Raw genomic sequence first — 26,066 nt, 5'->3', positions numbered from 1 at the left:
GTTCCCATAGGGGGGTATATATTGACGTAAATCACTACACGAAATCCTAAAGTATTTTTTTTTCCCGCCTCCAAATCCGTAGGATGCTACAAGCAAATAAGCATGAGTCAGGATAAGGAAAAATATGTAATTTTCTGAATAAAATTGATATTTTATACTTATCCCGACTCATGAGGTAAGCCCTCCCAACCTCCCCACTTGACACTTTGGATTTCCCTGCAAATTCAAGTGTCGGGCTCATTATCAGGAGAGAGTGAAGCGTGGGAAGTCAAAGCACCACTTTTCCCGCCAAAACAGGAAACAGGGATAACTCTGGTGAGTAGTGATTTTACGTACACTTTATTGAAAGGAACTTCAATAAGGAGATACAAGTGTTCCACTAGGTTCGCAAGAGGAAGAAGACAAGCAAATAAGCATGAGTCAGGATAAGTATAAAATATCAATTTTATTCAGAAAATTACATTTTTGTCATTTGTGCACATGGTACAGCATACATATCCAGTGATCCTTTTCTATGCAAAAAAACCAAACTGACTTCATTTTGATTTCTACAATATGTAACTTTGTATGTTAGAAATTAGCATGGTAATAATGCAATAGAAAGATGAACCCATGAAGATCTGGGTAAGAATTGGTCTTCAGCAGCCCATGGTTGTTGTGAGAGGCGACTCATGGGATTGGGTGGTCAGGCTTTCTGACTTGGTTGACACATGTAATTATATCCCAATTGCGCAGATCGATGCTCAGGCTGTTGATCACTGGATTGTCTGGTCCATACTTGGTTCAGACTTATTTACAGACCGCTGCCATACAGCTGGAATATTAATGAGTGCGGCATTAAACAACAAGCAATCAATCAAAATAAAAAGATGACTAACTGTTTTCCTACACTAACACTTAGTCTCTGAATATATATTATTTTGATTGTAACAAATAAACCCATTTAAACTGAAAAGGAGCGCCAGGGAAGCCAGTGAACCTGGGTGAATTCTGACTTGCTTCATTTAGGCCTTTAGCATTGCAGGGAGGGCTAGGCTGTAGTGAAAATAATATGGTTCAGGGACTGTGAGACAGACTACTGTATCCTTAAGAGTACATTCTTGTGATTTCTGTAATGGGACACATGAATCAGCTTCTTGTATACAAAGGAATGATGGTATGGAAAGAGTCTTTTTTGGAAGGTGATAAATTCAAGAAAGGAACAAAACCTTTAGAAAGTGCTGTGGAGGTTGTCAGATGTGTTGATATGAACAAGACTTTCAACACTTGCATATTTTGCACTTGTAAAGTAAATATATAAGTAGGATTAAAGTGTGTTAGTAGGTCGATTTTATTGGTTTTCAGGAAACCTTTTCATAATATTTGAACCTGAGCAAGTCTTCCAGTTCAAATCAATATGTCTTGCATCCCAGTCTTCTGCATAACTGAACTGGCCGTTTTAACTCATTTCACTGATACCTCTGCACTTGATCATGTAAGTTAAATGCATGAAAAATAGATTTTTCAACTGGCTGTAATTTCAGTAATTTCCAAACCAATCTTTCAAATTCCCTTAACTTTCAGATTTGACATTTCCAATGGGCCAAAATTATTCCTCCTTTCAGAGGAAGATGAAAAAGTTTCAAATATGAGATGAAATCTTTCAATTTTAGCATTCTTCCTACAGTGACCCAACACAGACTTATAACTTTAGTGCTGTTCAAAGCTGTAATGAATCCTAAGTCACTTACTCATCGAAAATGAGTGGAAGGTTGCACATGAAGAATAAATCCTGAGTAGCAATGAATCAGAACGGTTAATACAGATCAGAATTGTTAATACAGATAAGGTAATTGAAACTTGAGTTAATCACTTGATTGGTTTTTCAGTTTCCAGTGCGGTATGGGCAATGGAGACAAGCAGTTTGTTGGAGAGCTAAATGACATGTGTTATGTTTCAGTGGTCAGCTGCTGTCAGTTTGACAGTGAGAAGATTGTGAGTGGGAGTGCAGACAAGGACCTCCGGATATGGAGCATGTCCAGTGGGAAATGTACACACATCCTGTCTGGACATGATGGAGAAGTTGTAAGTAATGCTGAAATTTCTTACAGAATAGTTAAAAGTCAATGGCCTACTTCCTCTCTCACCTCTTCCATCTTCCACCCGTGAAGATCCGGCTTAGAATTGATCTTCAGTAACCCATGCTTGTCGTTACAAGAGTTGACTAATGAGATTGGGTGGTCAGGGTCGCTGACTTGGTTGACACATGTCATCGCATCCCAAATGCATACGATGCTCATGATGTTGATCACTGGATTGTCTGGTCCAGACTCGATTATTTACACACCGCTGCCATATAGCTGGAATATTGCAGAGTGTGACGTTAAACAACAAACTATTCTTCCATCATCCCATTTTCTCCACCTTCTTCCTTACTCACTTTGTCATCTTTCCATCCTGCTTTCCACTTCCTCTTCTCCATCTTCCATTCTCTCCACCCTTTCCTTACTCCCTTCTCATCTTTCTATCCTGCTTCCACTTCCTCCCCTTCTCCATCTTCCATTCTCTCCACCCTTTCCTTACTCATCTTTCCATCCTGCTTCCACTTCCTCTTCTCCATCTTCCATTCTCTCCACCCTTTCCTTACTCCCTTACTCATCTTTCCATCCTGCTTCCACTTCCTCTTCTCCGTCTTCCTTTCTCTCCACCCTTTCCTTACTCATCTTTCCATCCTGCTTCCACTTCCTCTTCTCCGTCTTCAATTCTTCTCCTCCCCTTTCCTTACTCCTTCCTCATCTTTTTCATCCTGCTTCCACTTCTTCTTCTCCATCTTCCATTCTGTCCACCCTTTCTTTCATTCCTCATCTTTCCATCCTGCTTCCACTTCCTCCCCTTCTCAATCTTCCATTCTCTCCACCCTTTCCTTACTCCCTTCCTCATCTTTCCATCCTGCTTCCACTTCCTCTTCTCCGTCTTCCTTTCTCTCCACCCTTTCCTTACTCATCTTTTCCATCCTGCTTCCACTTCTTCTCCATCTTCCATTCTGTCCACCCTTTCCTGACTCATCTTTCTATCCTGCTTCCACTTCCTCTTCTCAATCTTCCATTTTCTCCACCCTTTCCTTACCCCCATTTGTCATCTTTCCATCCTGCTTCCACTTCCTCTTCTCCATCTTCCATTCTCTCCACCCTTTCCTTACTCATCTTTTCATTCTGCTTCCACTTACTCTCCCCCTCCTGTCCTCCCATTTTCTTCACTTTCATTTCTTCCTCCACATTGCTCTCACATTCTCCCCTCTCCCTTCTTCCCAATCCATTTTATTCTTCCCTACTCCTTCCTTCTGCTTCAACCAGTTCTCCTCTCCTGTCTTCCCAACCTCCATCCTTACCCCCTTCCCTCCACACTGCCTCTCCCCTTACCACCATCACTTAATTCCCCCAGATTAATGCACATGTCAGAAGTGATTGTGTGATACCCAGGGCTATCTACCTCAGCTGCTTCAAGACATCCAGGTGTCATTACCAGATAACACAGACGCCATATTTTCTCATGTTTAATATTTTTTCTGCTTGTCTCCAGACCCACTAGTTTACCAAAGCAGGCCACATGCATATGAATGCAATGGTGAGCTATTCCCAGAGATATCTCACTTGGGTGGGGGAAGAGAACTGATAGTGTCAGCTTGCTATGCGATGAATTTGCTGCAGAAAACTATCCAATAATGTGTAAGATTTATTAGAAATTTTAAAACAATTTTGACACCTACAATTTCCAAAAGTCATTCCTGTAAAAAATAATTAACTTTGTCAGTAAGAGGTTTATGATCATTCAACACATGATATGCATGTCTCTTAACACCATGACTTCCTCGTGTTCCATAAGGAGCTCTCTTGAAGGCATGGGATGATGAGGACAGATGTCTTCCATGTTGTAGTGTCAGTTGTTTGACTGAGGCCAGTCAAACAGGTCAACCTCTTTCTAATAGGTCAATCAACAAATGTATAAAGGATTACCTCTTAAAAATATGTGCAAATGGTCTTGTAGTACATTGTTAGATACTAAGGAATTGACCCCCTAAATATTTGATTACTGACCTTTAGGTATGGCAAGCACACTTCACTCACTTCTTGACTTTCTTAATTAGAACCCTACTTTGATTTACTTCTGATGTTTACTCCAGTTATCTGAGATTAAAAGTTAAAAATACACCATTTCCATTTTCTGGTACCAGAAATATATGTCGAAAATTCATTTTGTTGTTTCTCTTATTTTGGGTCTCTCAGAAATAGTAACTTATGCAATGCAAGAAAATTACCCATTTGTTTGAAGATTGTAATGTTTAGTTTTTCAGGTGTTGCAAATTAAAAAACAAAACAATTCATAACAGACACTTTACTTGATTAAGTGTACACTAACTGAACTTCTTCTTTCAGTGATATTTAAAGACAACTTCAAGAAATTCAGTATATTTAAAAAAAAACCCCATAGCTTTTTGACTTCAGTATTTCTAATTGACTGTATTTGAAAAGAGGATATTCCCCATAGGACCATATGGTTCAACACACTAATCATCTTGTCATCTCAATTGCTGAATATGAATATTAGATTATATTTTTACAATTTTGTTTTACAAATCTTGCAGTTGTGTACCGTCTGTGCTTCTTTTTAGGATCTTTTATAAACAACATGTGTTCAAATGGGCAAAAAACACATGACTTATTTTAATGTAAGGAGACATTGATTCAAGAAGATTACTTTTAAGTAAACAAAACTATGAAATTTTCCAAACTCAACGCATTTTTGTAAATTTGTTATTTTTGAACCCATCTCATGTTACAATTTTCCCCCACTAATTGGCCATTGTGTGAAAAACCTACCCAACCTATCTCTGAAATAGACCTCATATTTCATCCTCATTAGGGTAGCGTCTATTTCTAATTGACAGCTGTTGTCTCCGACTGGGTTGTATATCAAGCAGACATGTGATCCAGGATACCTGATTAAACTGATAATCACCACTGATATGTACGCACAAGGAAGATATTGTGTATGGGTTCATAACCAGGTAGTCAGGTTCATCATGGAATGGTAATACATTATTACTGCAGGGATTATTCTTACTGAGAAGAATGTGAGACGAAATATGTTGTGGCAGAAAAAATGTTTTCAAAATCAGAGTAATCTTTTTAAATAGCTTTTTTCATCATGCATTTGAGCTCACATGAATGAAAATGTCTAATAACCATTACATACAAATTGAGTTCAATATTAAAGCATATGTATAGCTAAAAGTAGATCTTAATTTATATGTTCTGCTTTTTGTGATATTTTGATTTATGACCAATGTTTTATACTTTGGTCCTCAAGTCTCTTAACTTAGGTTCCTTATGCTGCAAGCATAATCTCCTCTTGACCATAGACTGCTGAAGCTGAAACTTAAAGACTTGTCCCCTTGTGATGGGATTTCAATCCCAGATTCACCCGGATGATGATGATGATGATGTTTGTGTGCTATCATCAGATCTGTTTCACCAAAGTTGTACTAAATTGCTTTTGACCAGGGTTTGATTCCCCATGGGTGTGTGAATCCAACCATATACTACCTCCTATCCTTGCAACATACCTTTCTGTGATGCCTAAGGGTGTTATTGGAACCAGGGGTTGATTACACCCCTGAGTGCTGAGGATGGTTTCAGATACAGTATTGCTGTATCTATTTCCTGCCTCCCACACTGCAGCGCGCTGAAGGATGGACAACTTTCAAAACATGTACTGAATCAATCTCTTCCAGCTGTTTCAGCCTTTATGTGTTCATTCAGCATAAAACTATCTTCGTGTAACTTACAGTTGTGTTTCTTTACCTAGTAGTGATGTTTTGTATATCCTTTAGAAATATATTTGCATTCTTCTGAAATTATTTTCATTATTTTTCAAAATAGAAAAAAAATGTTTCATTTGATGCTAAAGAAAGTAAAATCCAACTCACCAGATAAGCGTTAGTTATTATCTTGGGTAAAATGAGTTTTCACTTTTTATCACAGTTAAAAATATTATTTATATCTGTTTCTGAAAGTTTCCAGTAACACACTAAAGATTGTTATCCTCCTGTCTCATCAGCAACTGATACTGTGATCACAATGAAGAGTGCTTTTAAAAGCATGTCATTTTTAGGGGAGGTGGGGTAGCCTAGTAGTTAATGCGTTGGCTTGTCATGCCGAAGACCCGGGTTCGAATCCCCACATGGGTACAATGTGTGAAGCCCATTTCTGGTGTCCCCTGCCATGATGTTGCTGGAATGTTGCTAAAAGCAGTGTAAAACCAAACTCAGTCAGTCATTTTTAATGAAAGAAAGCGGGTTCCTCATTAGGCTGAAGCCCAGTAATTATTTTCCAAGTACAGTGTGTACATTGAGACCAAAACTGCCAGGTCCCTGGTGCTAACCCACTGAGATACCATATATACCCCATTCAGATGCAGTATACCGACTCCAACTGGGAAACAGCAAGTTCCTTCTTTTAACATCTTGACGCATTCGGAGGTTTAAACTACCAGCCATCCCCTATTTGGATAGGCACTATCCAACAGACAAACAAGGCAGTAGGTGACTTAAGAATGACTATCTACAATGTTATACATTAGAATTGATCCCCAGCAACTCATACACTGTATAACAGTCTCTCCATTGGTCAGGTGACAGGTCAAGTGACTGGTCATGTGACAGATCAGGTGACATGTCAGGTGATTTGGTTGTGTCTCTAGCCTTGACAGCATGATCTCCTAATCCAGATTGGCTTATTTACAGGCTGACATCGGATAGATGAAAGGGCAGTATGGAGTACAACATTAAACAACAAACATACATTTGAAATGTATCAAAACAACTATTGTTATCACAGAACCTATATAATTTAGAATTTAATCTTGCTGGTTAATTTCAACTCTTTAAAGTATGACGTTCACAGACTGAATACACCTTGATTTAGAATACATGGTTCCTGGTGAATCTATACAATATTCATATTTTCTTGCTTTATGTGTTTCTGTCAGTCAACACTATACTGACTCAACTCTCAATGGTTCCTTCATAGACTAAACAGAATTACTAGAGGTAGATAATGTGATAAATGATGGTATAATATGATAAAGCTGCAGTTTGTCCAGACAACCCAACAGCCATTACTCCGATAAACCCCAGGGTAGATAGTATATCTGAGGCTCATATGTCTAATGATCATTGACCGGCTGTGTGTCTGGGTCCAAGGATATTTCCATGCAGTTAGAGTTGGCATGTACGACACCTGTACTTATGTACAACTGTACAAATAAATCACCATTATTTGTTTTATTTTCCAATTTATTGCGATTGTATAAAATATATGTTGGGGGAAAGTTGACAAATTGTCAGATGAGTTCATATTTTGATATGTAACCATTTTTTTTTGTTTTAATTAAATTAGGGAATGATGACATTTACAGATGTTTTGCTAAAGTGGACTGACTGTGGTAATGAAGGAGCATGTGTGAGTCGGATCAGTAGGATCAGTCAGATCAGTTTGCCCATGTGGATTGGTATTGGAGTGGGCTCTGTGAGTAGGGAACCATTTGCTGTATGTGTATATCAGGAGGATGTGTAAGAGTGATGGTACGTCTGTCTGGGGAGGGTGGAGCGTGTATGTAGCTTATGTCTATACATGTCATGTGTGCGTATGATTTGAAAGCTTGCTATGGAGTGATTTGTAACTATAAATGCAAACTATGTTATTTTTCCTTGTCCTGACTCATGCTTTTTTGCTTGTCTTCTTCCTCTTGCGAACATAGTGGAACACTTGTATCTCCTTAATTGAAGCTCCCTTCAATGTAAAATCACTAATTGGTACTCACCACGAGTTGCCTCCCTTTGCCCTTTTGGAGGGAACAGGTGTCGCCACCCTCTGGCCTCATGCTTCACTCTCTCCTTCTTCGCCCAGTGAGCAGGATGTGAGAGCGCCTGTGTCTCCTTACACACTATATCCTTTGGTTTTTCTTAGTTAGTTACCTCTTATAGTTTACTATAAAGGTATAGCTAGTATCCTTCATTAATTTGTATTGATAATTAATCGTATTTCTACTGTTTATTCACGTGAGTTCGTGATTGTTCAGCTAGTATTACGTTGATGAAAATCTGTACTATTTGTAGATTACGTTTTTCCGCTGCCGATCCGCATGTAGTATGCCCTAGTTGTTCTACGCCTTGTGCGTTTGATTCACGTTGCAGTTACTGCATTAATTTAACTAATTCTGCCTTTAATAAATACCATCTTTGCGTCTTGAGACGTGCTGCAGATAGATCACGCAAACAAGGTTTAGACATGGCCGATACATCGGAATTCCCATCCAGTCAGCTGCTGTCGATTGACCCCCTCCCGTCTGGTGTTCTGCTAGAGACCCCATCAGAAGAGGGACGTGGGATGCAGTCCATCACCTCTAAGAAGCGACCGGCCTCCCCAGACATCCCGTCATCGCAGATAAAGTCCAAGAGGGCCTCAACGTCTTCTCAACGCAGACTTCGTACCCCCAGGGCAGCGTCATCCTCCAAAGGGAAATCTACGAAGTCGTCAAGAACTTTCTCAGCCGAGATCGTTCCAGCCGCAGAATTGGGCCTCTACGATGACCAGCCGATCATCATCCCCGACATACGCCACAAGAAGCAACCGGTGACAGCTACAGTGACTTCAGCAGAGATCACCATGCAGCCTGATGCCTCTACACTGATGTCAGACGAGATCCCTGAGGGCCCCACCGTTAACATCGCAGAGAGGGCACCGTCTACTTCGTCGCAGACCATCCCAGAAGATCTGATGCGGCAAATCATGATCATGATGGAGGGCCACTACAGACTGGAGAAGCAGCCAACCCAGGGTCCGAGCCTTCGCGAAGGCTCCAACGTAGACAGCACCCCAGAGGCACCCCCCGTCAACGTAGCAGCCACGACGAAGCCACCTTCGCGAAGGAAGTCACAGACCACCTCGACGAAGGACCCAGATGTACAGCCTTCGCGAAGGCCTTCGCGAAGGCGGGAGAGATCATCACATCTTCTTCGGCGTCATCCTCAGATACGGACTCAGACCACCAGACCTCACGGAAGCCTTCGCGAAGGTCATATCACCGTTCCCCAGGACCGGACGCAGAGGAAGCTTCGCGAAGGCATTCGCGAAGGACGCCTGAACCCAGATCGTCATCATCTAGAAAGTCATCAAGGGACTACACAAGAGCTTCGCGAAGCTATCAACGTTCCCCTCACAGGTCTCCGGAAGGTCAACCCACAGACGTAGATCACCAAGACGATCTCCTCGCCGTTCACCACGCCGATCTCCGCGTACATCACCACGTCGATCACCACACAGGTCTGCACACAAGTCTACAACCAGGTCTCCACAAGCGTCACCCGATATAGAGATAGAACCACACAGTCCAACATCAGAAGAGCACCAACCTCTCATCAATGATGCTGGAATAGAAGATGATGGAGGAATTATTTTCTCAGATGCAGAGATCAGATATTGGATGGTAAACAACCTAGATCTCTCATCACCTTCCAAGAGTGGCAATCCGGGCGCAGACATACCTGATGAAAGAAGACGATGCAGATGCTGTCATGCTACCCCCGATCGACCCGATTGCTGCGGTACCACAGAATCTAGACACAGCATTCCATAAAGCCACGAAAGTTCAGACACCACACCATCGATGAAAACTACAAGCTGATCAGCGATGTCAAGAACAAGAACTACAAGATTGACGATCGCAAATTGGTTCAGATAGAAACCATGACGAGACGTATGTTCTTTGGTCTAAATAGATCTAGAACGATCAATGAGACACTTATCACCAGATTTCGTAACACGACCTCTGAAGATGATAGAATGATTGTCTCGGCCCTACTTATGCAAAAGAAGGACCAACAGTTCCTAATGGATCATCTCACATCTGTCTCAGCAGCACTGACCTTAGCTCGTCGTCAAGGCCTCCTCGCTTCCTGCAGCTGGGGTGAGAACTTTACAGCTCCACTATATACAGCCCCGTGGTCTTCCCCATCCATCTTTGACGGAGGAATAGACAGAGTCTCCAAGGAAGTCACTAAGGATTCCAGAGAAGTCCTGATGATTAAATCGATGGACACACTAGCCAGCGTCATCCGACAGACTTCACAAAGATACTCAGGGAGATCTAAATTCACGGGTCTACAGAGAGCAAGAGACAGGAAGATAGCCAGCTCCAGGGGAAAAGATTCTTTTCGTCGCCCATATGGCAACTATAGAGGAGGGTCAGGAAGAGGCAGGACACCCAGAGGTTCCCGCAACTATAAACGTTGAAAGACAGGTTCGGAACGACTGGAGTCTTCCACCCCCAGCCGTTCCAGTACAACCATCACAAGTGGGTGGACGCCTTCAACTACACTGGGAAAACTGGGGAATGTTACAAGACCCTTATGTCTCCAACATTCTTCAACACGGATTTCTTATCCCACTACAGGCCAAGCCTCCGCTGACAGTCAACCCTCACAAGTTCGACTTACAGGCACATCAACTACCAAAGTTAAGAGAGGCTGTTACATCACTCCTAACCAAGCAGGCCATAGAAGTAATAGATCAAAGAAACAGCGAACCAGGTTTCTACTCCCCAGTTTTCCTAGTACCCAAGAAAAACTCCAAGGAGAAATACAGACTCATTTACAACATGAGCTTCTTCAACAAGAATTATCTACGCAAACCACCGAAGTTTCGTATGATACATCTACCTCAGTTACGGCAGTTGATTCGCCCCATGGACTACATGGGCAGTATAGATCTACAGGATGCATATCTGCACATCCCCATACATCCCGAATCCAGGAAATACCTACGGTTTACACTAGACGGGCTACATTACCAGTGGAAAGTACTCCCATTCGGAATATCATCAGCCCCCTGGCTATTCACGAGGATAACGAAACCGATTATCGCCTATTTACATCGTCAAGGGCTACGCAGTGCATTTTACCTCGACGACGGGATACAAGTAGATCAAGATCCACAGCGTCTCAAACTACAGTTAAACTACATCATAAAGCTACTAACACAGCTAGGATGGTTAGTAAACTTACTCAAGTCGGACCTAGTACCATCGCAAGACCTGCAGTTCCTAGGCATTCGATTTATCACGAATCTCAACCGTATCGTTGTACCAGAAGACCGTTGGACCAAGATCCAACAGACCATTCCACCAGCTCTACTCTCTCCGTTACCACTTCGACAGTGGCAGAGCCTACTAGGTCCCCTCACATCAGCCCAAGACATGACAGTCAGAGGCAGATTACAGTTACGTCCCTTACAGGTCTTCATCAATGCACATCTCGACGACCTACAACCATTCAGTCTACCGAAACGTCTCAGACCTCATCTACTATGGTGGACAAAGAAATCGAATGTCTGCGAAGGGATTTGTTTAGCAGAGCAGGAATTCAAAACCCATCTATATGTAGACGCGTCACTCCAAGGTTGGGGAGCTCATCTCGCCAACCGGACGGCATCAGGGTTATGGAATCAGCAAGAAAGCAAGCTCCATATAAACATGTTAGAGATGAAAGCTGTAATCAACGCCATACTGCATTGGAGCACCATTCTACAAAATGCGCACCTAATGATTCATACCGACAACATGGCAGTGGCGTTCTATGTGAACAGACAAGGCTCAACGAGATCACCGAACCTTTTGAACTTAAGCTTTCAACTGTTCGATCTAATCCACGATCTAAATCTACAGGTCAGAGCATGTCACATTCCCGGAGCCAGAAATGTACTAGCAGACGCACTCTCTCGGCCACATCAACCGTCACCGACAGAATGGATGCTCAATACAGAGATATTTGCACAGATAACCAAGCAAATAGGAATGCCGCTAGTAGATCTATTCGCCACACGATTCAACAATCAGCTACCGACATTCGTGTCACCAGTCCCAGACCCACAAGCATGGGCAACGGACGCTCTAAGCATATCCTGGGAAGGCCTCAATGCGTACGCGTTTCCGCCGCCAGTAATAATGCCTCAAGTGTTACAGAAAATCAGACAAACACAGAGCCTACAACTCACTTTGGTCGCGCCCTACTGGCAGGCCAGAACGTGGTTTCCCATTCTAATTCAAGAAATCGGTCAACCGGCACTAGAGCTACCCAAGCGCTCAAATCTGTTAATACATCCACACACCAAACAGGTGCACGGAAGCCCAGAAGTATTCCAACTTCACGTATGGACTGTATTAAAATGTGTTTAAACAAGAGAGGATATTCTGCCAGGGCGGCAAAAGCGGTCACGCTTGCCTTACGGTATTCTACGCGAAACTTGTACGACGACAAGTGGCACAGTTTCGAAAATTATGCAGCAAATAAGGGATTTACAGCGGAGAGATGCTACACATCCTCAAGTGGCAGACTATTTGTGTTACCTTCGTCAAAACAAACATTTAAAAGGCTCGACATTATCAACATATCTTGCCGCGCTTAGTTCTGTGCTTACGATGAGAACGGGTGTCAAATTGACTAAGTCGCCAGAGTTACTGGCCTTACTACGTGCTTTCCGATTGGAGGACCAAAAGCGGAAGTTCCACGCCCCAGCTTGGGATCTGAATGTAGTGCTACAACACCTCACAAGTGAGGCTTATGAACCATTGGAATCGACAACCTTTGAATTTCTCTCACAGAAAACACTTTTCCTGTTATCTCTAGCCACGGCAGCCAGAATGTCCGAAATTCACGCTCTAGATTATGAGAGGATACAGTTTGATGACAATCAAAACACAGCGCACCTGGGATTAAGATGGGATTTCATCGCCAAAAATCAACTACCAGGTCAACCAGACAGGTTATTCCACGTCCCGGCACTATCTTCGATTCTCGGATCTCAAGATACACTAGACTTATCGCTGTGCCCAGTCAGAGCTCTCAGAATCTATTTACGACGTTCCAAAACAAGGCGAAGATTTCTCAAACGATTATTCATCCCCTTGTCGGCAACAACTCAGACAGAAGTCTCTCGTACCACCATATCTATATGGATAAGGACTGTCATACTTCGTGCCTACAAGGCAGCAGGCTTGGACCCTCCAACAGCATCAAATCCCCATGAGATCAGGGCATTGGCTTCCACTCTCGCCCTACACGGTAACTGCTCATTGAACACAATTATGGAAGGATGCTTTTGGAAATCTAACATGGTGTTTGCTAATCACTATCTGAGAGATATCACCACCGAGGACGTATCTGGCATTCACCATTTCGGTCCCTTGGTCCTCGCTCAGCAGCTGACAGTCCCTCGTAGGCGTTAAAAATTACCCTCACGAGATTATTATGTATGGTATACATACATTATCTAGCTTATAACTCTACGGAGTTCTAGGGCTATGTATATACTTAGCTTAAGTTATTCAGCCTTAAGCTTATACTGATATTATGTTCAGTTATACAGCGTCTCTATCAGAGTCGCTTTTATATTTCATTATTTATATCTATGTAATATATCTCAGTATATTATTAATGTAATACCCCAGTTATGGCATTATATAACCTATGGTTTATAATAGAGGAAATATCCTAAGTCTATGCCTTCATGAAGTTCCCGTAAGGGGTTATTACAGTTATATCTATTCAAATCACTAATTATGAATCCAAAGTATTCTGTTTTCCCACCTCCGGTTCCGTCGGATTCTACAAGCAAAAAAGCATGAGTCAGGATAAGGAAAAATATGTAATTTTTAGAGTAAAATTGATATTTTATACTTATCCTGACTCATGAGGTAAGCCCTCCCATCCTCCCCACATAACACTTTGGATTTCCCTGTAAATTCAAGTGTTGGGCTCGCAAAATCAGGAGAGAGTGAAGCATGAGGCCAGAGGGTGGCGACACCTGTTCCCGCCAAAAGGGCAAAGGGAGGCAACTCGTGGTGAGTACCAATTAGTGATTTTACATTGAAGGGAGCTTCAATTAAGGAGATACAAGTGTTCCACTATGTTCGCAAGAAGAAGAAGACAAGCAAAAAAGCATGAGTCAGGATAAGTATAAAATATCAATTTTACTCTAAAAATTACATTATTGTAATATATTTAAGCCAGTTTATATATATATATCTATTTTACTGTACTCCACAGGGCGAAGGTTCCCCAGTTGTCTAAAGCACTGAAATTCGCTGTAGAGTTGCATTCAGTGGGATCTCTAAGGATCATGAGCTGTATTACCGTTTTTGCCTTATTTCATTCTATTTTAGCACCATGCAAACCTGTGTCATGGGTTTTACCAAAGAGATATATCACAAACTGCTTCACCTTCAATGGTTTTACACTGCTCTCAGCACTATTCCAGCAATATCATAGTTTGAAATGCCAGAAATAGTACATATTTTTGGACTTGGACCCTGGTCTTAGGAAAAAAGACGCACTGTACAAAAAGTGTTGAACCCAACTCACTCACTCACTATTCCCTGACCATATCGTGTATGTTACAGTACTGCCTGGCCTACAACAAGGAAGTGATAGCATCAGGATGTTCAGACAGTGCAGTCATCATCTGGAGTCTGTCAGGTAAGTCATTTCAGACAGATAAACATTAACAGTAACTGTCAATTATTCAATAACACATCCATATCTGTATACACATTGACAAAAATTGTTCTGGCGAATTGTTTAACGGATTCAGATTTTGATACACATTTGTACAATATCAGAATTCATCAAGTGTACACATCATCCGAATATTCCTCGGTATTCTCATTGTATGTGTGCTCAAGCAGATGTGAGAAAGAAATGGCATCAATCTGGATTTGAATGTTGTCATCAAATATGTGCTGGAATGTTTCCGTTTTAAAAAGATTTATAACTGCCTGATTTAAGAAATAAAATGGAAATGTATTTTTGGTGAATGTTAACAAATTGAAATGGAAATAACCTTCATTTTGGTATCTTTGCATGAACATTTTTTAATTATTTTTGCAACCATTGGACTTATCTATTGTAAGTGGGGGCTTTATACAAGACATGTCGCCGCGTGGCTCATGTAAGTTACCAACTCTGTCAATTGGTCATTCTTGCTTCAAACTATTTGTAGATGTGACAATAATATTTTTAGAAGCCTATACTTTTTAACATTCATCAACAAGTATGAACCACAGGCCCACATGTGAACTGAACCTGGGATTTCATGCCTGCATTCCGTTGACTTCATGTTTATGCAACACTTCTCATGGCAAAGTGTGGATTTTCTATACTGAGTCAAAAAAGAAACTTCACATTCTTTCTTCAGGGCACTATAAAAGAACAAGAGATGGTAAGATGGTTAAATTGTTATTATTTCATTGCTGAGATCTGTGTGATGTACTCGATACACTGACAGTGCCATAATCAGTTCCATTAGGCTACACCGCCGTTCCAAAACATGGGTATACAGAATGTCAAGTCACAAGAATAAAAATGCGAAATTTCTCAGTTCAATATTGTGTATGGCCGCCCCGCGCATTCACCACTGCCAAACACCGTCTCCTCATCGACTGCCTGATGCTTGTGAACCGTGGTTGGGGATTCTGCGCCATTGCTCTTGCAAGGCAGCCAAGTTCCTGCAAATTCTGAGGTTGGTTCCTAAGACCACGAAGCCTTCTCCCAAGTGCATCCCCAACGTGCTGTATTGGATTAAGGTCAGGGGACCTCGATGGCCAGTCCATGACGTTGATTCCAGCGTTTTGAAAGAAATTTCGAGTCATCATCGCGGTATGCGGCCGAGCATTATCATGCTGGAACTGTAGACCTGGGCCATGAGCCGCCATGAAAGGAACGAGTTCAGGGGAGAGAACCTGGTCACGGTAAGCAGCAGCTGTGAGGTTTCCACGGATGACCAGAAGTCGGGAACGGTTGTTCCCACAGAAAGCACCCAACACCATGCAACTTCCGGCCCCGAATCTGTCGACTTCCTGTACACAACATTGGGCATACCGTTCACGACGTCGTCTCCAGACTCTATGCCTGCCGTCCGCGAATCTGAGGGTAAACCTGTATTCATCGCTAAAGGCGACTTCGATTCCAGTCTCTCTGGGTCCATCGGAGGTGGCGTTGGGCCCACAGCAGGCGTTGGCGTTGATGAAAGCGGCGTCAATATTGGCCCACGATATGGATGTCGAGAATGGAGATTGGCAGCCCGCAACCGATTTGAATGGTCTGTGAGGACAGTCGACCTCTAAACATCTCAGCCCTGGTTCGTGTAGCGGCAGAAATCTGTCACATAGGTGGCGTAGGGCGATTTGACGGTCTTCTGCTCGTGGCGTCACACGCGGACGACCCAACCTTTAGGCGATCAGAAGTGGTGCCAGTTTGTTGTAGGCGACCTGCATAAGTCATACACAGTACGACGGTTGCATCCCATTGCTCTTGCGACGTCAATAACTGATCTTCCCGCTGGCAACATGCCAACGGCACGTTCACGTTGCACATTTGACAATCATGGCATTTCAAGTACCGTTAGAACTGTGGTTTAAAAGTGTTTTTTCAATTCTTGAGGCCAATGCAAACACGTGCATATGAAGAAAACTTTGATGCGAAGATCACGTGATCGACTGCACGTGCAAAACCTGATTCGGCACTAACATCATTTGCACAACGAATGGATGGGTTTGAGTGGGTTTTGCTAACGTTTTTCTAGAGTCGAAAGATAGGGATCCCATTTCGGATACATAGATGTATCATCAGAAAAAAAAATATTCATTATTTTTCAAATTACATTTTGTGAAGTTTCTTTTTTGACTCAGTATATTTGAATATTTTTAAACAATTCACTACTTTTGTTCTTGTGGGTCTAATTTATTGTTTTTGTTTGTCTTTGGTGTTTGATGCCCAAATATTCCAGCTATGTAAGATGGGGGGCTGGAAACAGCTAAGTCTTGGGCAGACTGACCAGTAACACCTTATGAGTTAATTTTTATGATGACACACCATCAGACAACTCCCAGAGTCAGACCACCCAATCCACTAGGTGCCTGTCATGACATACAGATATTGCTTGGGACCTAGCCAAGACCCAACTTGCTGCATCAGTGACTTACAAATTATGCAATTGTAAAGCTTTAATTCAAGTTGTGATGGAGACTAAAATACAAGACACATCAGCCATACATGCATGAATCTAAACACAACTGAGCTGCTGGATGGTGTTCATGTAGTGACGAGTCCCACTGAGGAGGGACGATTCAGTAGCAACTGACACTCTCAGTGAATCTTGTTCAACATGGCAGTCGATAATATTCCCCTGCACACACACCCTTTTGTCCAGAAAGTTTGTTAATTGACCATTGAAACTCGGGTGGAAATGAAGTGTGCACCCCTTCCTTCTCAATAGTGTGCACCCCCTTTCACAAGAGTGTGCACCCCTCCTTTCTCAGTAGTGTGCACCCCTCCTTTCTCAGTAGTGTGCACCCCTCCTTTCTCAATAGTGTGCACCCCCTTTCTCAAAATGCTGTATCCGCCCCTGAGCTCCATCACATGTCATCAGAGATCCTTTCATATTTTCTTGGGAACTGTTTTAATTCACATGCTTATGTGCTTATCAGTCTAAACATGCAACATCAGAATTAATTTACAATGGGAGTCTCTCTCTGTTTGTTTCTACTCGCTTGTATTTCAGAAGTATTATGATGGATTGTTTGCCCCTCCTTGTTCCCTGGTACAAACTAGTTATCATACATCATCTTTCTGTGTGGGCATATAAAACAAGAACATGTAACCTCTTCCCTCAACAACTGAAAACGAGCCCTCATTTAGACTGGTTCTTGCCTCTCTTTCTGCTGCAGCACCTTCAACAGGACTGTGATTTATGATTTATTTCATTTCTATTATAGGCTCATACTGATGTTGTGAATGGGTTTTTTAAAAATCCAAATAGGAAAATCTTTTATACAAAATTAAATAAATAAATAAATTGCAAATTGTTTCATGGCATGTCATTGGTTAACTAAATAGTTTTGTTTGCATTTATGTTTCCATAAATCTAGACCTAAAAGCGACTTGTTTTGCATTACTGTGCTGAATGATTTAGTACTGATGTCAATTCTTTTTGTGTTGAAGATATGAGCAGTTTGTGGAATTATTATTCCTTACTTCGAAACATTTTTGTGTTCACGGAGGCATAACTTATTGGCATCCTAGACTTTTACAGTGTGCACATTGTATTTATGTTTATGTCTTCATAAATGCAAACAAAAATAAAATATAACTTTAGATCTGGTCATGCTCCTTTAAATATGTTATTTTTGCATTGTTGGTTCCCAGCCAATTCTGGTGGTCAATTCAGTTACTTCCAACAAGTCACCAGTTGATGATTGTGGTGATATATTTCACGGGAGATGTGTTGGTGTCAGTGACAGTATCAGCTGTGAGTTTCACATGTGTACTTCTACAGCTCTTGGGGAGGGACAGGAGGCATGTGTGACTATAAGCCCTTTATCTAAGTGCTTCGGGGGATTTTTACAAATTTGACATAATCTACAATGACAAGGAAAGTGCCCTGCCCTTGTTCAAATATTTGGCTTCATGTAGACTTGCTCTGGCTTGGGTTTGTTATATGAGAGATTCCCTGTGACTAAAACAGTTTGTAAAATTAAAACCTGGAGAGTATGATTTAATTAATAATTAGCAAACAATATCTGTACATAAATAATTATTTTTCCTCATCCTGACTCATGCTCTTTTGCTTGTCTTCTTCTTCTTGCGAACATAGTGGAACACTTGTTTCTCCCTAATTGAAGCTCCCTTCAATGTAAAATCACTAATTAGTACTCACCACGAGTTGCCTCCCTCTTCCTTTGCGCGGGAAAGGAGGCGCCACCCTCTGGCCTCATGCTTCACTCTCTCCTTCTTCGCCCCGTGAGCAGGATGTGAGAGCGCCTGTGTCTCCCTACACACTATATCCTTTGATTATTCTTAGTTTATTACCTCTTATAGTCTTCTATAGAGGTGTAGCTAGTATCCTTCTACAATTATGTATTGATAATTAATCGTATTTCTGCTCTTTATTCACGGGACGCCGTGTTTGTTCAGCAAGTTTACGTTGATGAAAATCTGTACTATTTGTAGATTACGTTTTTCTGCTGCTGATCCGCATTTAATATGCCCAAGCTGTACTACGCCATGTGCGTTTTCTTCACGTTGCAGTTATTGTATTAATCTGTCTAATTCTGCATTTAATAAATATTATCTTTGCGTCTTGAGACATGCAGCAGATAGGTCACGCAAACAAGGTTTAGCCATGGCCGATACATCGGAACCCCTAGCCAGTCAGCTGCTGTCAGACGACCCCCTCCCGTCTGGTGTTCCGCTAGAGTTACCCTCAGAGGAGAGGCGTGGGACGCAGTCCGCTGTCTCCATGAAGCGTCCTGCATCCCCAGACATCCCGTCGTCCCAGCCAAAGACTAAGAGGGTTTCGACATCATCTCAACGCAGACTCCGTACCCCCAGGGCAGCGTCTACCTCCAAGGGGAAATCAACGAAGTCTTCTAGAACCTTCTCAGCCAAGATTGTTCCAGCCGCAGAACTGGGCCTGTATGATGATCAGCCGATCATCATACCCGATCTACGCCACAAGAAACGACCGGTGTCGGCAACAGTGACGTCAGCGCAGATCGCCATGCAGCCTGATGTACCAACGCTGATGTCGGACGATCTTCCTGAGGGCCCCATCATTACCAACGCAGAGAGGGCACCGACTACATCTTCACAGACCGTCCCAGACGACCTGATGCGGCAGATCATGAAGATGATGGAGGACTGATACAGACTGGAGAGACAACCAGCCCAGAGCCTGAGCCTTCGCGAAGGCTCCAACGTAGACGACACCCCAGAGGGACCCCCCCTCAACGTAGAGGCCACTACAATGCCACCTCCGCGAAGGAAGTCACAGACCACCTCGGCGAAGGACCCAGATGTACAGCCTTCTAGACGTCTAGATCATCATCTACCTCGGACCTTGATGATCAACACGCACGAGGACGCTCGAAGAGAAAGATCATCTCATCCCCGGACTCTGACTCGGACCCTCAGCCTTCGCGAAGGTCAAGTCGTCGCTCCCCAGGACCGAACTCAGATGAAGCTTCGCGAAGGTCTTCGCGAAGGGCACCAGCTACAGGCTCCAAGTCATCTTCCTCTAGAAGGTCATCGAGGGATTCACCGAGAGCTTTGCGAAGCTATCAACGTTCACCACATAGATCGCTGCAAAGGTCACCATTTAGACACAGCTCGTCAGCTCGTTCACCAAGACGATCTCCTCGCCGTTCTCCACGCCGATCACCTCGTCGTCCACCTCGCCAATCGCCTTGCAGGTCACCACACCGTTCGCCGCACAAGTCTTCACGGAAGTCCCCAGTCAGGTCTCCGGTGTCGTCGTCCTGCACAGAGGTAGAAGCATACAGGTCACCATCGGAAGAGCATCAACCTCTTATAAGCGATCCCGTTATAGAAGATGATGGAGGCATCATATTCTCCGACGCTGAGATACGCTATTGGATGGTTAACAACCTGGACCTAGCCTCACCGTCCAAGAACGGTAATCCGGCCCACACTTACGTGATGAGGGAGGACGATGCAGACAACATCACCCTACCTCCGATCGACCCGATTGCTACGGTCCCTCAGAATCTGGACACAGCCTTCCATAAAGCCACTAAAGTCCAAGCGCCACACTTACCACAGTTCAACGCAAAGAAGTTTTCAACTCATAATATGGACCCCTTTTTCAAGGCACAAGAGATCGATGACAACTACAAAGTGATCAACGATGTCAAGAATAAGAACTATAAGATTGACGACCGCAAGCTGGTTCAGATCGAAACCATGACAAGGCAAATGTTCTTCGGCCTTAATAGATCTAGAATGATCAAAGAGACTCTTATCACCAGATTTCGAGATTCGACATCTGAGGATGACAGAATGGTCTACTCGGCCCTACTTATGCAAAAGAAGGACCAGCAGTTTCTAAAGGATCATCTCACATCAGTCTCTGCAGCACTAACTCTGGCTCGTCGTCAAGGCCTCATCGCTTCCTGCAGCTGGGGTGAACAGTTTACAGCTCCACTCTACACAGCCCCCGTGGTCTATGCCATCCATCTTCGACGGAGGAATAGATAAAGTTTCTAAGGAAGCTACCAAGGATTCTAGAGAAGTCCTTATGATAAAGTCGATGGACATGCTAGCCAGCGTCATCAGGCAGACTTCACAGAGATATTCAGGGAAATCTAAATTCACTGGATTACAGAAAGCACGGGATAGGAAGATGGCCAGCTCCAGAGGAAAAGATTCTTTTCGTCGCCCATATGGCAACTACAGAGGAGGGTCAGGAAGAGGCAGGGCACCCAGAGGTTCCCGCAACTATAAACGATGAAAGACAGGTTCGGAACGACTGGAGTCTTCCACCCCCCAGCCGTTCCAGTATAACCGTCACAAGTGGGTGGATGCCTTCAACTGCACTGGGAGAACTGGGGAATGTCACAAGACCCATATGTCTCCAACATTCTTCAACACGGATATCGAATCCAACTACAGGCCACGCCTCCGCTGACAGTCAACCCTCACAAGTTCGACTTCCAGGCGCAACAACTACCAAAGTTAAGAGAGGCTGTTACATCTCTCCTAACCAAGCAGGCCATAGAAGTACTAGATCAAGTAAACATCGAACCAGGCTTCTACTCCCCAGTTTTCCTAGTGCCCAAGAAAAACTCCAAGGAGAAATACAGACTCATTTACAACATGAGCACGTTCAACAGAGATTATCTACGCAAACCGCCAACGTTTTGCATGATACATCTACCTCAAGTACGGCACCTAATTCGTCCCATGGACTACATGGCCAGTATAGATCTGCAGGATGCTTATCTACACATCCCGATACATCCCGAATCCAGGAAATACCTACGGTTTACACTAGACGGGCTGCATTATCAATGGAAAGTACTCCCATTTGGAATATCATCGGCCCCCTGGTTATTCACGAGAGTAACGAAACCTATCGTCACCTACCTACATCGTCTAGGACTACGCAGTGCGTTTTACCTCGACGACGGGATACAAGTAGATCAAGATCCACAGCATCTCAAACTACAGTTAAACTTCATCATCAAGCTACTAACACAGCTAGGATGGTTAGTAAATCTACTCAAGTCGGACCTAGTACCAACGCAAGATCTGCAGTTTCTAGGCATTCGATTTATCACGACACTGAACCGTATCGTCGTACTAGAAGACCGATGGCTCAAGATCCAACAGACAATCCCACAAGCCTTACTCTCTCCGCTACCACTACGACAATGGCAGAGTCTGTTGGGTCTCCTCACATCAGCCCAAGACATGACAGTCAGAGGCAGACTACAGTTACGTCCGTTACAGGTCTTCATCAATGCACATCTAAACGACCTACAACCATTCAGTCTACCGAAACACATCAGACCTCATCTACTATGGTGGACCAGGAGGTCGAATGTCTGCGAAGGCATTTATTTAACAGAGCCGGAATTCAAAACCCATCTCTATGTAGACGCGTCACTCCAAGGTTGGGGAGCTCATCTCGCCAACCGGAAGGCATCAGGGTTATGGAATCAGCAAGAAAGCAAGCTCCACATAAACATGCTAGAGATGAAAGCTGTAATAAACGCCATACTACATTGGAGCACCATTCTACAGAAGGTGCATCTGATGATTCACACCGACAACTCAACAGTGGCGTTTTATGTAAACAAACAAGGCTCAACGAGATCACTGAACCTATTGACTTTATGCTTTCAACTGTTCGATCTAATCGACGATCTCAACTTACATGTCAGAGCATGTCACATTCCCGGAGCCAGAAATGTACTAGCAGATGCACTCTCTCGGCCACACCTACCGTCACCGACAGAATGGATGCTCAGAATGGATACAGAAATCTTTGCACAGATTATCAAGAAAATAGGAGCTCCGCTAGTAGATCTATTTGCCACTCGCTTCAACAATCAGCTAACAACATTCGTATCACCAGTCCCGGATCCACAAGCGTGGGCAACGGACGCGCTAAGCATATCCTGGGAAGGCCTCAACGCGTACGCGTTTCCGCCGCCAGCGTTAATCCCACAAGTGTTACAGAAAATCAGACAAACACAGAGCCTCCAACTGATTTTGGTCGAGCCCTACTGGCCAGCGAGAACGTGATTTCCCATTCTAATTCAAGAAATCGGACAACCAACACTAGAGCTACCAAAGTGCTCGAATCTACTAATACATCCTCACACCAAACAAGAGCATGGAAACCCAGAAGCATTCCAACTTCACGTATGGACTGTATTAAAGTGTGTCTAAACAAGAGAGGTTATTCAGCCAAAGCGGCAAAAGCAGTCACGCTTGCTTTACGCTATTCTACACGTAACAAGTGGCACAGTTTCGAAACTTACGCAGCTAAAAAGGGATTTACAGCGAGAAATGCTACACATCCACAAGTGGCTGACTATCTGTGTTACTTACGCCAAAATAAACATTTAAAAGGCTCGACATTGTCAACATATCTTGCCGAGCTTAGTTCTGTGATAACTATGAGAACGGGTGTCAAGTTAACCAAAACACCAGAGTTACTGGCCTTACTACGTGCATTCCAATTGGAGGATCAGAAACAGAAGTTCCGAGCTCCATCATGGGATCTAAATATAGTGCTCCAACACCTCACAAGTGAGGCTTATGAACCACTGGAATCAACAACTTTTGAATTTCTCTCACAGAAAACATTGTTCCTGTTATCCCTAGCAACAGCAGCCAGGATGTCAGAAATTCACGCACTAGATTATGAGAGAATACGGTTTGACGACAATCAAAACATAGTGCACATGGGACTACGATGGGATTTCATCGCCAAGAATCAATTGCCAGGTCAACCAACACAGATTATTCCATGTTCCTGCACTCTCCTCAATTCTCGGATCTCAAGATACGCTGGACCTATCTCTATGCCCAGTCAGAGCTCTCAAAATCTATCTACGACGATCGAAAACGAGGCGACGACATCTCAAACGATTATTCATCCCTCTATCGACAGCGACTCAGACCGAAGTCTCTCGTACCACCATATCAATATGGATAAGAACTGTCATACTTCACGCCTACAAGGCTGCAGGACTCGACCCTCCAAGAGCATCTAATCCACATGAGATCAGAGCACTGGCTTCCACACTCGCTCTACACGGTAACTGCTCATTAAATACCATTATGGAGGGCTGCTTTTGGAAATCCGACATGGTGTTTGCTAATCACTATCTGAGAGATATCACCACCAAGGACGTCTCAGGTATTCACCATTTTAGGTCCCATGGTCCTCGCACAGCAGTTGACAGTCCTCAGTAGGCGATGAGACATAGTCTCACGAGATTATTATGTATATATCATACCAGTATCATCTAGCTTATAACTCTACGGAGTTTTAGGGCTAATTATATACATATCTTAAGTCTACTTAGTCTTAAGCCCAGTACTGATGTTTATGTACAGTTGGGTAGCTTCTCCATTTTGGAGTCGCTTTTATACCATTAATGCTATTATCATAGTATATTATTATTGTAGTACCCCATCTATGGCAGCTGGTAAACTTATGGTTTATAGTAGCAGGAATTATCCTAATTCAGTGCCATTATGAAGTTCCCGTAGGGGGTTATTACATATATATATATAAATCACTAATTATTTAAATCCAAAGTATTCTGTTTTTTCCCACCTCCGTTTCCGTAGGATTCTACAAGCAAAAGAGCATGAGTCAGGATAAGGAAAAATATGTAATTTTCTGAATAAAATTGATATTTTATACTTATCCTGACTCATGAGGTAAGCCCTCCCATCCTCCCCACATAACACTTTGGATTTCCCTGTAAATTCAAGTGTTGGGCTCGCTATATCAGGAGAGAGTGAAGCATGAGGCCAGAGGGTGGCACCTCCTTTCCCGCGCAAAGGAAGAGGGAGGCAACTCGTGGTGAGTACTTATTAGTGATTTTACATTGAAGGGAGCTTCAATTAAGGAGATACAAGTGTTCCACTATGTTCGCAAGAAGAAGAAGACAAGCAAAAGAGCATGAGTCAGGATAAGTATAAAATATCAATTTTATTCAGAAAATTACATATTGGTGATACAGATAATATCTGTACATTAATTATTATTGGTTATACAGACAATATATATTTATAACAAATTATCAGTGACACAAACGATATGATGATTCCATTAGTAACAACAGCAATAGGTTAAGTATTGGTACCCGTGTAACAATTACATGTGTGTTTGTAGTTCTAGGAGCATGGATGGCCCAGTTTTCTAAGATACTGCTAATTGCTGTGAACATAACTTCTTCGAAGATTCACCTGACATCCATAGGAGAGGGTTTCACTAAGTTGGCATAACTTGTACCCAATCCATTCTCTTGAATAAATATGTTTAAATCAAAAATCAAACCTGACATGCTATGGTATAACTGAAATTCTGTATGAAGTAGCATTAAAGCAGTTTCTCTCTGTCATGTTCAGATCAATGCAAGTCGTGGTTTTCTCTGTGTTAATATTGCAGCAAATAACGTTTCAGTGTTGACCCAGTGGACTTGACAGTTTTCAGCACAGGGTTAGGTCCCTTGGTTACACCAGGATTCATTTCTTGGGGCAGGTTTGAAATACCATTCAGAATGATCCATGGTATTTCAGCTTAATACCAATGCTTGTTTTACTCAGCGATCCCAGACACGTCTGGTGTTTCACATCCTCCTGACTGGCTGTGAGATCACTGAAATACTGTTAAACAGGCATCAATCCAACCATACAGCTGCAGTTATAACATCTCACAGCTGCCATTGTCCTGTGTGATGAATGCGTAACATTCCATGGCAACATCAATTCCTGATTTGTTGTAGGTCTAAACAGTTTCAAAATGTCTTCATTAGAAGTCATGATGCAAGATACATAAGAAATGCCCAAACAGGTGAGATTACCCTGCACACCGAGACAACCAGATAGAACCATCTGTGTCAGGCTGTGATGGTGGATGATTCATTCAGGG

General features: G+C 42.9%; 1 protein-coding gene across 2 annotated transcripts in view; it reads left to right on the top strand.

The window, feature by feature from the left end:
- LOC124260878 (F-box/WD repeat-containing protein 7-like) overlaps positions 1–26,066 on the top strand; it is a 96,791-nt gene that overhangs the window by 28,546 nt on the left and 42,179 nt on the right. For both annotated transcript variants that reach the window (XM_046695200.1, XM_046695201.1), the window contains exons 9-10: positions 1,940–2,064; positions 14,494–14,569. In XM_046695200.1, coding sequence (XP_046551156.1) covers positions 1,940–2,064; positions 14,494–14,569 — 201 coding nt within the window. The remainder of the gene's footprint in view (positions 1–1,939; positions 2,065–14,493; positions 14,570–26,066) is intronic.

The sequence above is a fragment of the Haliotis rubra genome, unplaced genomic scaffold (assembly GCF_003918875.1).
Source record: "Haliotis rubra isolate DU_JTF1 unplaced genomic scaffold, ASM391887v1 Scf78, whole genome shotgun sequence".
NCBI classification, from domain to species: Eukaryota; Metazoa; Mollusca; class Gastropoda; order Lepetellida; family Haliotidae; genus Haliotis; species Haliotis rubra.
The sequence above is the reverse complement of the archived record's forward strand: the minus strand, read 5'-3'. Positions and strand labels throughout refer to the sequence as shown.